This window comes from Phocoena phocoena, chromosome 5 (genome assembly GCF_963924675.1).
Source record: "Phocoena phocoena chromosome 5, mPhoPho1.1, whole genome shotgun sequence".
Classification (NCBI taxonomy): Eukaryota; Metazoa; Chordata; class Mammalia; order Artiodactyla; family Phocoenidae; genus Phocoena; species Phocoena phocoena.
The window spans coordinates 27,305,493-27,320,274 of record NC_089223.1 but is presented as its reverse complement, the minus strand read 5'-3'; the positions used below and the strand labels follow the sequence as shown (position 1 = coordinate 27,320,274).

Below are 14,782 nucleotides of genomic sequence, written 5' to 3'. Positions count from 1 at the left end.
AATATTTTCTGTTTTTTGATTTAAAAATTTTTAATTGCAACAAAATACTTATAGCATACAATTTATCATCTTAACCATTTTTAACTGTATAGTTCAATAATGTTAAATACATTCACATTGTTATGTAAACGAGTGCCCATTCCCTCCTACTCCCATCCCCTGGTAACAACCATTCTACTTCCTGTCTTTATGAATTCGATGACTCTAGGTATCTCAGATAAATGGACTCATACAGTACTTGTCTTTCTGTGACTGCCTTATTTCACTTTGCGTAACGTCATCAAGGTTCATCCAGGTTGTAGCATGTGTTAGAATATCCTTCCTTTTTAAGGCTAAATAATATTGCATCGTATGTATATGCCACACTTTATCATTCATCTATCAGTGAACATTGGATTGCTTCTACCTTCTGGATATTTTTAATAGTGCTGTGAAGAACATGAGTGTATAAATATCTCTACAAGAGCCTGCTTTCAGTTCTTGCAGAGATTCTTTAAGTTGAAGTTAGCTTGCATTCTCCTTGTAGACGGCCACAGCATGAGGTGTCCCTGTAGGTGTTCAGGCTAATGCTTAGATTTCCTGAGTCCTATGGTACCCATAACCTGGAATGTGTTGTGGTTTGGGCTTATCAAATGTCTATTTCTATCAGAGTAGAACATGAATATGATTCCAGGAATGTATTTAGTTTGGGGCAATAATTCACTAAATCAGCTACCTCCAATATGGACCTCCAGAAAACTGAATAGCTAAGACTTTCAAATACAGTTTTAGTAGTGTTTTGGTAAGCCAGTACTTGAAAACTGAAACAGGAGTTTTCCTTCTGACAGCCATTGGCCAATAGGTTCAGTGGACTATTCTCATAATGTGAAATAGGGCAACACTGTTAACATATAATAATGGCAAGAGCGCATGGGTCCTGTAGATACACAAGTTGTTCAGATCGTTTAGCTACTAAGTCAAAAGCAGGCAACTAGCATACAGATCATTTAAATTGTGAATGCCCTTCCCACTCTGATTTTAATGGGCCTTTTTCTAATTCTCACTCTTATTATGAGAATAAATTCCAACCCTGAATTCTCTCAAAAACCAGGAAAAAAAGTATTTTCTAATTCTTTGATTATTCACTTTTATTCCAGGTGAATCAGGTTTAGAGACATTAGATTCTTTTAATTTAATATTTTAAAACTATTTCCAAATGATCGTATGATTGCAGTTTAGTGTAACACGTCCTAAGAGAGGACCAGCTGAAGTTGTAAATAAAATTGGTTTGCTAGCTTAAGAAAATGACAAAACTATTGAAATGTTTCTTTCATTCTTTTTTCTTCTTTTTTGAAGAGTGTCTTTGAAAGTATTTTAGAACTGTCGTTTTCATGGATTTTAACCCAAGGTCTTTGGAATTGGAACTGGATCTCTATGACCATTTTGGTTGTTGTGTTTATTTATTTAAAAGTGGAGTTTATGCTGTTCCTGCAAATGAGATGATATTTATAAATCGATGACATGTCCACAGAAGTAGAGACTGATGACTGTCAGTTTTTCAGGTCTGATGTTTGCTTTAATACAGGGATATTTCCTATCTCAAAAATCTCCTACTAGGGCTTTCCTGGTGGCGCAGTGGTTGAGAGTCCGCCTGCCGATGCAGGGGACACGGGTTTGTGCCCCGGTCCGGGAAGATCCCACATGCCGCGGAGCGGCTAGGCCCGTGAGCCATGGCCGCTGAGCCTGCGAATCCGGAGCCTGTGCTCCGCAATGGGAGAGGCCACAACAGTGAGAGGCCCGTGTACCGCACACACACAAAAAAAATCCTACTGCCTTCACATTAGCCCACTGTTAAGAGTGAATTTTACTTTTACTTTCTAGAAGCATTATACAAATTTCATCTCTTTCCCAAGGTAATCTTGGGAATACCAAGGTATTTTTATATTTTTTTTTCCTCAAAATGAAGTAAGATTATTAAATGAATAAAAGCATGTCACGAAGAAGAGTATTTCTGCAAAGTAATGTTGCAGAATTAATCCCGGTATCATGCCAAAAAGATTGTCCTTATTTCAGTTTCTTCGGATGTGCATTCCCGTGCATTTAGTCTAATTGTGCAAAAATGATGTGAAGTAAAATGTGTTTTTAAGATGGCCTATTTTCTTGAAATTTTAAGCTATACTGAGGACACAGTACTCTTCATTTAGAGAACTCAATTTCATGCAGTGGAAGCAGCAGTGGAATTTGAAAAACACATCTTACTGCATAATGGTGAGCGAAAAATAAACAAATGAGTGAATGTAAGAGCGAAACATCTGAGGTTCCAAATATCTCTTTATAGCTGTAAAGAGATACTCTGGAGGAAAGAGCTATAAATGATTGAGCCAGCAGCATGGAGAGAGAGAGGAAAAGGCATGAGTTTTGAAGTAAAAAACCTGGGTTTAGGTCCATGGCTACATCATATACCTGAACTATTTTCTTGTCGTGAACATGAGAATGATTCTGCACAAGGCATTGTGAGAACTAGCAAGAGGAAATTTTAATTTGGGCATGGTAGGCACTCCGTAAGTTATAGCTCTGAAAACCATAGAGGTTCTCAAGAAAGAGTTAAAGAGATGCTGTTCCTACTGAAGTGGAAAAAAAAGTGCTTTTTATTGTTAGGTGTGTTGTTACACATTAACCTTATAATCTGTTTTCAAGTGGAACCTGAGGTCTCTCTTTAGTAACCTTTCATCTGTGTGTGGATGTTTTGCTGACACATCTGATAGCAGAAACACTTTGACACAGAGGCATTTCGTTCTCATGTTCTACTCTGGGCAAGTCACGCCTGCCTTCCTGAAAATCTGAGTCCTCTCCAGTTTCTCTCCTGATTTATTTACCATCCTGCATATAGAAATAACAGCAAGAACACAGACTTATTTTCCTGAAAAGTCATTTTAAGAATTTGATTAGGGACTTCCCTGGTGGCGTAGTGGTTAAGAATCCGCCTGCCAACACAGGGGACGCTGGTTTGATCCCTGGTCCGGGAAGATCCCACATGCTGTGGAGCGGCTATGCTTATGTGCCAAGACTACTGAGCCTGCACTCTAGAGCCCACGAGCCACAACTACTGAGTCCGTGTGCCACAACTACTGAAGCCCGTGTGCCTAGAGCCAGTGCTCCTCAACAAACAGAAGCCACCACCATGAGAAGCCCGCGCACTGCAACTAAGAATAGCCCCTGCTCACCGCAACTAGAGGAAGCCAGCGCGCAGCAATGAAGACCCATCGCTGCTAATTAATTAATTAATTAAAATGCACTGCTTTTCCTCCAGAGGTTTCAGTGTGCCTGACAGCAATTTATTAAGACACAATCGGGCTTCCCTGGTGGCGCGGTGGTTGAGAGTCCGCCTGCCGATGGCGCGGGTTCGTGTCCCGGTCCGGGAGGATCCCACATGCCGCGGAGCGGCTGGGCCCGTGAGCCATGGCCGCTGAGCCTGCGCGTCCGGAGCCTGTGCTCCGCAACGGGAGAGGCCCCAACAGTGAGAGGCCCGCGTACCGCAAGAAAAAAAAAAACTACCCACAATCATGAGTAGGTTCTAAGAAATTATTTAAAAAACAAACAAAAAGAAGAAATTGATTATTTCTTGGTTTGTTTTAACCAAAATGATCATTGGTCTCCAAGAAGCATTTTATTCTCCCCATGATATCAGCAACAACAACAAATGCTAACATTTGTACCATGCTTTATAAATTGAGAACTTCCATACAGCTGGTCCCTACATCTCTGCAAAGTAGGAATTCGTGTTAATTCCCCGCTTCACACATGATAAGCCTGGATCTCAGAAGTGACACGATGCCAGGCTCCCAAAGCCAGCACGCTGAGGGGCCAATGGGCCGTGCATCTCTACGCCCTGCTGTGGCAAAGCCAAGGATGCCTGTTCTGCCTCCAGCACGAGGGAGATGAAGGGGTCAAATGCTTAGGAGTGCACTTCCTAAACCGTACAGCTTCAAATGCGTGTTGTGTTATATTCCACGGGTGTCCAGATTTGCAAGCCACTTCACCAATTTTACAATCTAAATCTTTCCCTTTTTTTTATTTAAAAAAATTTTTTAACATCTTTTTTTAGTATATGTGCTGCTGAAGCGAGCACTTAACATCTTTATCGGAGTATGATTGCTTTACAATGGTGTGTTTGTTTCTGCTTTATAACAAAGTGAATCTGCTATACATATACATATCTCCCCATATCTCTTCCCTCTTGCGTCTCCCTCCCTCCCACCCTCCCTATCCCACCCCTCTAGGTGGTCACAAAGCACTGAGCTGATCTCCCTGTGCTATGCGGCTGCTTCCCACTAGCTATCGGTTTTACATTTGGTAGTATGAGAAACTTTTTGAGAACTTCACAAATACCGTACCTATTTCCTTAGCCATTTGATCTTACTTTCTGTAAGTTTTCAGTATTCCCTTTCTCTAACCATCATCCTCAGTTGCACATCTGTGTGTCTGCAGTTCATTTTGTTGTTCTCACTTGTCCTCTTTCCTTTAGGCTTTCCTTCTCTCTCATTCACTCACGAAAGACTTTTGAGCAAATATTGACACATGGCACTTGCCTATCAGACTCTATTTGACGTTCACAGAGGTCAGTCAGACATGGATCCTGCCTTTAAGATGCTTCTAGTTAGCAATCAGAATGGTGGTAGTGAACTGAGCCTTTTTCCCCCTCTGAACACATAGAAATTTTGCATTAAAAAAAATCTTAATGATATAACCAAGTTCAAAAGAAAGGGAAAAAAACAGGTCTAAGAACAGGAAATTCACAGCTAGAGTGGTTTAACTTGGAGTTAAAGCTACACGTGGCCCACAGACTATTGGATGTAGAAAGATGCCTTAGGGACGTGCATTAGAGCACAAACAGGAACAGGACGCAAGAATGTAGACTCCAGCAAGACCAGGGCATGAAATGGAGCCCCCTGCAAAAAGCCAGGCTCTGCAAAGATTTCACTGTCTACTAACAAGGACAGTAAAACCCAGCGAGCCAGCCAGCCCAGGGACATAGCAAGGAAGCTGAAAGAAAGAAGAAATACAAGCCTGCACCACATCAAGCGTGGAGTCTAAAATTTAAACAACGCAGTCTCGCAAAAAGCATTTAAGCTGAGAAATTAGCATCAAAACTGGCAGATCCAGTGAAATGCTTGTACCTCGATAGTTATAAATGCTGAAACTTCCTGTAGAGTCCCTTCCACAAGACAGCGCCCCTGGGATTCACCTAGAAAACAATATATACCAAAATAATGCATGTTAGATACGCATATGAGCATCTCCCCCAAAAATGAATTTAAAACATTTGAAAGAAACTATAAACATGTTAAAAGTATTTAGAGATAGAATAGGTAAGGTATAATTTAGAGGAAGGGGATGTGGTAACCGTAAAGTAAGAAGTCTGTCATGGAAAATAACAGAAGTGTTTGAGAAAGAACCAAATAGATCATTTCTAGGCACCCAGGCACTAAAAACATCCAAATGAAAACACTGGAGGCATTAAACAGATTAGCCACAGAAAAGGAAAAAAAATTATTAGAAAATAGATCCGAGAAAACTATCTAGAATGCAGTGCAGACAGATAAAAAGAAAATATAAAAGGGAGGTAAATGTGGGAGACAGTGAGACGGTCCAACACACTGCTAACAGGTGTTCAAAAAGGAAAAATAGCAGGAATGGGGTGGGGATGATGTTTGAAGAAACAATATCTAAGACCATTTCAGAACTTAAGAAATACCTGCATCTTCAAGTCAAATAAGGACATTGAGTCCTGAGCAAGAGAAATAAAAATCAGTCTGCACCTCCGTCCTTCATATTGAAACTGCAGACATCAAAAATAAACAGAGGGCCTTCCCTGGTGGCGCAGTGGTTGAGAGTCCGCCTGCCGATGCAGGGGACACGGGTTCGTGCCCCGGTCCGGGAAGATCCCACATGCCGCGGAGCGGCTGGGCCCGTGAGCCATGGCCGCTGAGCCTGCGCGTCCGGAGCCTGTGCTCCTCAACGGGAGAGGCCACAACAGTGAGAGGCCCGCATACCGCCAAAAATAACTTAATTAATTAATTAAAAAAATTTAAAAATATAAACAGAGGAAAATTTTTTTAAGCTACCAGAGAGAAGATGCAAATTCCCTACCTGTAAAAGAATGACAATTAGACTAACAAGAAATTTCCCAAAAGCAGTAGTGAAGGACCAGGTGTAATGGAATATTATCTTCAGATGTCACACTAGAAATCTATAACGTGTTAAAGCTATCATTCAAGAATAAAGGTGAAATAAAGACATTTTCAAACATATCAAGACTGAAAGATTTGAACATTCAGCAACTGACCGCTGCTGAAAGAATTACAAATATATATTTGAGTGTGTCCCCCGATAGCTTAAATCCAGGCTTCTCATATGTAAAACTGGGAATTAACACAAATTCCTACTTTGCAGAGATGTAGGGACCAGCTCTATGGAAGTTCTTAAATTATAAAGCACTGTACAAATGTTAGCTTTTGTTGTTGTTGCTGGTATCATGGGGAGAATAAAATGCTTCTTGGAGACCGATGATCATTTGGGTTAAAACAAACCAAGAACCCAGTTGAACCCAGTAGTACGGAGTGGAGTGCAAAAAGCAATGGTGATGAGAGAAATATGTTTGTAACTCTAAACAGACATGGGGTGTGGATGTGAGAGAGAGACAGACTGACTTCAAGGGTGATCTGGAAACAAGTTGAAATTTAAATACTAAAGAGGAATAAGATGCAGGATGGGAAGCAGTGGACCAAAGATAAAGTACTCGACATCTTTTCAGTTTCTCATGGAAAAGCTATTGATTAACTTTAGATTTTTAAGTATGCAAGTTCATAACTTGATAATTATTTTAAGAGTAAAAATAGAATGTGTATCTTCTAAATCCCAATAGATGAGCAAATAGGTTTTTTTTTAAATTTTGTAAGCTGGATCCATGTAATAAAAGGAAGGAAAGTAGAACGAAAGGAGGGGAGAAAGTTAGAATGGTGGAAAAAATATCCGAGTATATTAGTAATCATGATAAATGAAAACAGATTAAACTGAGCTATTATAATACAAAGACTCTCAGATTCTTTTAATCCAGCTTTTTGCTGTTTAAAAGATACATGTGTGATATATAATTATGTGGGAACTTTGTAAACAAGGGATTTTTTAAAAGGGCATTCCGGGCAAATTCTAAACAGACAGCAAAAGAAGGAGACAAGAAGGAAGAAAGGGAGGGAAGGAGGGAGGGACTAAGGAAAGATCATCAGACAAAATTTTTAAGGCAAAAAATATTATGAATAAAGATGGTATTAGTGATAGGAGGGAAAAAAAGCTTTAAATAAAATGGATAAAGATATGAAGAGACAAATCATCAAAGAAGAAACCCAAATGGTCAGAAAACATTTGAAGAAATGTTTCAGCCTGCTGGTGATAATGGCAATGCAAATAAAAGAACAGTGGGATAACTCTTTCAACCCCCATCAAATGGCGAAAAAAAAAAAAAAATTCAAATTGGTTAATGACAAGTATTCGTGGCATGTGGAATAAAAGGACATATCGTCTCTTACTGGTTGGAATGAAAGCAGCAGATGTGCACACATCTATGACTCAGCAGTTCTATTTTTGTCCTGTATTTTAGAGAAGTGCCCAAGGATGTCCCTTGGGCATCATCTGTAATACTCGTAAAGTGGAAACAAACCCAAGTGTCCATCCGGAGTGGAATGGATTAGTAAACTGTGTTGTATTCAAACCAATGAAACTCACAGCAGGGAAAATGTCCTTGCTTAGAGTTACCTGTATGAAAATGGATAGGTCGTAGAATCACAACGTTGAATAAAAATAAGTTGCAGAAGGATATGCATATCTATTTTCAAATTTACATAAAACCAAGCAGTACTGTGTGCTGTTTTTATGAATACATACGTGTGTGTAAAGTATACACATCTGAGAGGAAATAATAATCTCCCAAAGTGAGTGGTTCACTTCTTCAGTGAGGAAGATGAATGGGGACAGGGAGGGAGACAGAGCGGGCCTCAACTCGGCCGTGTTTATTTTATAAAGGTCTAAAGCTAATACGGCAAAAATATTAGCATTTATTCTTAATTCTGCATGGTGGGTCCATAGGCTCCTGCTGTTTTTCTGTGTGTGTGTGTGTGTGTGTTTGTGTGTGTATGTGTGTGTGTTTTAAAGATATTTCCTTAATTAAAAATAGCTCCCGGAAAGACACATACCATGTGATATCACTTATATGTGGTATCTAAAATACAACACAAATGGACATATCTACAAAACAGAAACAGACTCACAGACGTAGAGAACAGACTTGTGGTTGCCAAGGGGGAGAGGGGTGGAGATGGATAGACTGGGAGTTTGGGGTTAGTAGATGCAAACTATTATATATAGGATGGATAAACAACAAGGTCCTACTGTATAGCACAGGGAACTATATTCAATATCCTGTGATAAACCATAATGGAAAAGAATATAAAAAAGAATTTATATATATGTATAACTGAATCACTTTGCTATACATCAGAAATTAACAACATTGTAAATCAACTCTACTTCAATAAAAAAATAAATTTAAAAAATGATAACAATATCTCTTAGTCTGTTATGGGAAGGGAGAGACATATAGCAATAATACCAAGCAAAATGCTATGTGTTCCATTATGGGTTTTTTACAAATGTCTTTCAGACTTGGGATAAAAGAGATTTTTGCCATTTGAACCCAAGAGTGCATCCGGAAGAGGTATCGCAGGGTTGCTTTGCTGCAGACACCCACCTGGCTCAGTCACTCATAGAAATAGATAGATCAGCCATCGTGACCTCCTTTTCTGTGTCTATAGCCTTTGTCAAGTCCTTTCCCATTTCCCACTAGTAAACTCTTTTTTACTAATTTCATTCTGGTCATCATAACAGAGTACTTATCCAGGGCCTCCCAAAAGATTTATTACTTTGAGGAAAAATATCTGAACCACTAAATGATGCCTTACTTCCTTCTCACGGAAAGAGAAAATAATGAGTTCTGTCGTAAAATCATGCGGATTTTTATGGAAACACTTGGATTTGGCGGAGAAAGTAGCTTGGTTGGCTGTTTAAATGGACACGTGTATGTATCACACCAACTCCCATATCACTTTCTCCCTGTACTGGAGAGATTCCATTTGAGGAATCTTTTAAAATGTTGTCTTATTTCCCTTTTGAAATGTGCTGCTGCAAAGAGTTAACGGACACGTTTCACGACCTCTATAAAGGGGTCCGTGTGGAAATAAGACTTTTCATCACTGTCCTGCATCCATAGCATCTAACACAGCCCTTCCAAATAGTACGTGCTTGGGATCACTGGCCAAAGAGGAACAGGCGTCTCCAGGCTTCCCCCCACATCACAGCAGCAGCTTCTTTGCTTGGTGGACCATCTCACGATCACTCACGCCACCATCACTTGTTGTCACTCTTGATGTAAAATGAAATCGTGGCACGCTTCGAGAAAGGTTGGTTTCGGTGCTTCTGACACGTTCTCCCGATGGACAAGTCAATAGCCTGACAGGGTTGGTCTATAAGCGATTTACCGGTCACCATTGCAAGGCAGCTGACTCGCCTTGCAAGTACACCTCTGCTCCATGCTGAAGCCAAAAGCAAATGAGAAATCGGACTGAGATCTCTCATCAGGCTGCCTTGGGCCGCCAGTCTGGGTCTGATCATGGACATTGCCTTCTCAGACGTCTTTGCTTTTCCTCTGCAGGGAGAAGATGCACCAGTCTGCCATGTATGAGCTTTGCCAGGGGATGCACCAGATCAGCCTCCAGTTTGTCCGGCTGCAGCTCACCTTCGAGGAATACACCGTAATGAAAGTGTTGCTGCTGCTAAGCACGAGTAAGCTGACACCCACCCGGCCCCTTTCCTACATTGCCACGTCACCTCCCTTTAGGAGAGTTGCCTATTTACAGGGTCAGGTAGTCGATGTGAAAAAAAAAATAGGAGGAGGTGGGCGGAGGGCTTCGGTGTCGGATGCACTAAGTTACTTGCAGAGTATGAAGCTTTGGGTAGAGCATCTGCCTTGATTCCTTCATCCGTCTGATTTGTTAAGCGTCTGTTACGTGTATGGTGGGACTGGGCAGTTCAGGAACGCCTGGGATGAATGAGGCGCAGTCTCCACCCTCAGGGAGTTTTACCGTAAGATAAATTCCAAGGTAGCTTTAATACATTGTGGAAAGGGATTATCTACCGTGATAGACATAAAGAGGGGGCTCTTCTCTGGGGGGCTCAGAGAAGAGAAGCGCACGCTCCGTTCTGGGTACCAGGGAGGGATTCGTGGTGAAGCTGCAACTCAGAGAGCATCGCCAGGATGAGGGGTTGAATCTGAGGCAGGAGCTGGCCTTCCTGCTGGGGAACACAGCACGAGCGAGCGTGGCAGGGTGGGAAGCAGACCCATGCAGTAGCACTTAGTTCTCGGGAATTGTTTTGCCTGTTAATGTTTTAAATTTTTTTATCTCATTTCTGTATCCACTAAATTTTTCAAGGCACATCAGGTGGTATTGGATTGGGGAGAAGTGGGGAATTAGGTTGGGATGCAGATGGGGCCGGAAGATTCCCACCTGTTGAAGACGACTGGTGTCTATTAGGCGAGCAGGGTAGTGTGATACCAAAGGCTCTGAGCAGTAGGGTGACATGACCAAAGGGATCCTTCATGGCTTTATGAACATGGATCTGACAGTAAACTGGATGAGAGGGAATGGGACAGGGAGGGAGAGAGGCCAAGCCAGACGGAGAATTGAGCCAGACTGGAAGCCTAGAGACCTGCTGTGAGGCTGTTGAAATAACAGCCTGGAAAATAATGGTGGATGCTATGATGACAGCACCAAACGCATTCAAGATACACTGCAGAGTTGACCTTGGCAGCTGACAAGAAGGGGAAATAAAAATAGTCTGGGTCGGAAGTGACCTAGGTTTTGAGTGCGGCGAAGTGACTCAGATGGCAGTGATACCATGAAGAGAAATGCGTTCACGTCAGGACTTGAAGCAGATTTTGTGGAGCGTAAAATGACTTCTCTTTGGGATGGGCTAATTGTCAGAGGTAGCCTCTCATAGAGAGGCTGAAAGAGGGGGAAACTGGGGGACTCGAGCTCAGAAGACAGGTTTGGGTATCAAGATATAAACTTGGAATTATCCTTGTAGAAAATGAAAGTCCAATGGCGAGTGGGGTGCCGAGACACAGAAAGAAGAGGAAAGAGCCATTGAGCTACTGGAAAGGAGGATGGCAGCGGCTGAGGGACAGGGACAGAACTGTCAGGGACGTAGGGGAACTGGGAAGGTGCCAAGAGTTCAAGGTTTCCAAGCGGCGTGACTAACGGCATCGCTTCCGGGGAAAGCTGAGAATGCTGACAGAAGCCTAGTGGGGTTGACCATTGGGCATCAGGCAGGTGCCAGACAGCCGGGGACTTGCAGATTGATGGGAAGCTTTTTTAGGCGCCCGGAACCAAGCATGAGAGGAGAGAAGTCGATGGCAGACGGTGCCAGAAGAGACGAGGGAGGGCAGGATTAGCCTTGGCAAGGATGCTGAGCGCTTCTTCCACAGACAACGGCACAGGCCTTTTCAAACAGAGGGGAAGGAATTTGAGGAAGCTCCCATCAGATGAGGGTGAGACCGGGAATGACGGCAAGAGACAGGATGGAGAGGAAGTCCCAGAGCAAAGCGCTGTGGGCCACTGAGAAAACGGAGAAATGTCCTGAATGCCGAGGACACCGGGGTGAGTGGCGAGGACTTCAAAGGAGGAGAGTTTGTTGAGCGACCACCTGGAAGCTGAAAAGAGCATCCAGGATGCACCCAGCCCTCCCCTTGGTCCAGGGATCAGCAGCTTGGGAGAAGGGGCAGTTTTCAGTAGAGTCACGTGCAAGGAAGTGGCATCAACAGCCAAGCACTGAGGATGGAATGGATAAGAAGAGATGCTGTTTCTAACAAGGGAGGATTGGATCTGGGGAAGACTGAAGCCTGAGACGGGTAGAACAGGAAGCAGGGAGGCAGTGGTAGAGGCGGATCAGTACCTGCTCCACCTACGTTTAACACCTCTCAGGTTTCAAAGAGTTTTTATCTATGATCTAATTTAACACTGCAAGATGGGTAGCCCTGCGTTCTAAAGTGGATAAGACAGAGGCATGCAGGTGTGACTTGTGCAGCCTCCTTGGGGAGTTAGGACTCAAACCCAGGGCCTTGGCCTTAAGTCGCAGCGATTCCCGCTCTGCCCCAAGCAGGAAGTGGAAAGCAGGCTGTGACAGGTGAGGGCAGCAGGGAGACTGGAGGGAGAGCAGGCTGTGGGAGGGAGGTGGGGTCAGCACTTCCCAGCTGTGTTTCACTTGGCCGGCAAGGCTTTTCAGGTTGCTTTTGGCCTTTTGTCTGGTTTGATTTTCACTGACCAGTTGTGCAGGGCAGCCCATGCTGTCCCCAGTTTACCGTGGGCCCCACCGGTCCCTTCATTCCTCCCTGTACACTCAGCCCACAGCCAGGAGCTTGTGTTTGCAGCCCCTCGTCCGCAGGGTCAGTGGAACCAGGCTTAGCTCCCTGCTCCAGTGTTCCTCAAGGTTTCTGAGGTTCCCAGTTTATCCTTTCTGGAATATAACCTTGGAAATGTACTCTTAGTTCCCCAACCAGGGATTGAACCCACGCCCTTAGCAATGCAAGTACGGAGTCCTAACCACTGGACCGCCAGGGAATTCCCTGGAAATGTACTCTTGAAATTCAGAGACAGTGATTTTATTCCCCTTTCCAAGTTATGTCACTAATCATTACTCTTAGAAAAATGTAAAAAAAAAAAAAGTATATCAGATGGGTGATAGAATTTAATTTTTTTTCTAAAATGCGTGTGATACTCATCCTTTGTAAACTTTGACCACTCCTTGTAATTGGTGTCTTATCCTTTTACATCCATTTAATCAGTCAGCCTATAATCAATTCTGATATCACTTTGAAGCTCCCTGAATTAATTTATTAGCTTCCAAGTAGCTCAGAACATTCAAGGCTGATTTTTGTAGATGCAGAAGAAGCAAAATCAAAAAGCAGAACAGAAGTAAAGAGTTTTACTGCAGCTTATTTCACTAACCTGTGTTAGAACGTATGAAAAATTTTCTTCTTATTTAGAAGCTTAAATGACACACCTGATGTCCAGTGTATCAGGAAAGTTTCTAAGCAATGACATCAAGAGAAGATCATGTTCTTTTTGCTCACAGAGGAAAGCAGACCATCTTCCCACCCAGTTGCCTCTTTGCTCTTCTCCAGCCCATAGATTTTGGATGATTTCCGGGAGCCCTGCTGCATTTAATAAGTAAATTCAGAAAATCCGGGCAGACCTCCAAAATTTGAGGTTTTGCCTAAGTTCTCTTTTTTTGTGGTTTTGTTTCAACTTCTAAAATATCTGGCTGGGAAACTGGTACAATGTATTTCAGTCACAGCAGTAAAATACAAGTAATATTTGATACAAGTTGTTCATAATCTTGAGAATTTTGATAACACAGGTATCAGAAATATGAAGGCTTTTGGTTAATCTTAGTAGCTATACCAAATAGCATTGAAATACAGTTGTGAAATGTATTCACTCCATCCTAATGTTAGATAATTTTTTAAGGTATGACATCCATGAGTATCTATACTGAAAAACTAAAGAGTTACTCCATAACATTTTGAAACTTAAAAAAATAAATGTGTATCTGTGGGTGGGCAGTGTAGGCACTTACTCGCAAACTTTCAGTTTCTTTTGGAACGTTTTGGGTTAACATTAAAGTTTTGGTAGAAAGTGGATCTGTAGTTTCACTATTAACGTCCTGGTTATTACCATCCTGCTTTACGTTTTTTATACTTTTACAACAAGGGTTTAATTGCAAAGAAAAACAAACTGTTACATAATGGATGATATTTAATTCTGAACGTGAATGTCAAATATTTTAAACCACAACTAATATTGTGGCAGCCTCAGGAATTTGTGCAGTGGCCATTAGGGATTTATTTTTTCCCCACAAAAAATAGACTTAGATAAATGACAAATCAAAAGCCTCAACAATTAAACTCAAGGAGAAGATTATTAACATCATATGGGAAGTTAATTTGCAAGATAATCTGTATCTTTATACAGGACGACAGGGTTTATTTGGAAACAGTGGTATTCCTGCTCCCAGGGTTACGTGTAACACTCAAAAACATATTCAGCCATTCTAAAGAGCTGATGGCCCAAGTAAGTTATTATTTATACCAGTTATTGTAAATTAGCAAATAGGATGTGCACCTAAGAAGTGAGAGTAAGAGCAATTTCAGACTCTATTATCGCAAGTTGAGTTTTTATTATCTTCATCATCCAAAAAGGAAAGTTCTAAGTGATTCGATTTTTCAGAGTTAAAGCATAAGCATAAGTACATATTGGCTGTAGTGAACAAAAGCAAACATGTAAGTAGATTTTCAAAGGGGACACCTGTAGCTTACACTCTGCCCTACATCTCTTCGCAGAACACAGACCCTGGTGCACCCCATTCTCCATAAAGTGTGTTCACATGTGTCCTGGGAAAGAGCATCTCCTTTCAGGTCACAGAAACACTCGTATCCTTCCAGGTGCTGAAGTTCAAAGTATTATTTTTAGTGAGATGTTTTTTGTTTCATTAGGAAAGCCAGCCACTCCATACAAAGAAAGAAGAAAACATAACCCTTAATTTTCTGTCTTATCGAAGATAATGATGAATGTGGTTCCTTCTCTTCGAAAGTTTTTGATCTTGCCTTGTATGCAGAGCGCTGTTTTGTTACCCG

General features: G+C 41.8%; 1 protein-coding gene across 2 annotated transcripts in view; it reads left to right on the top strand.

Moving 5' to 3' along the window:
• Positions 1–14,782, top strand: part of NR3C2 (nuclear receptor subfamily 3 group C member 2) — a 359,661-nt gene that overhangs the window by 312,621 nt on the left and 32,258 nt on the right. For both annotated transcript variants that reach the window (XM_065878137.1, XM_065878138.1), the window contains one exon: positions 9,743–9,873. In XM_065878137.1, the coding sequence (XP_065734209.1) occupies positions 9,743–9,873 (131 nt within the window). The remainder of the gene's footprint in view (positions 1–9,742; positions 9,874–14,782) is intronic.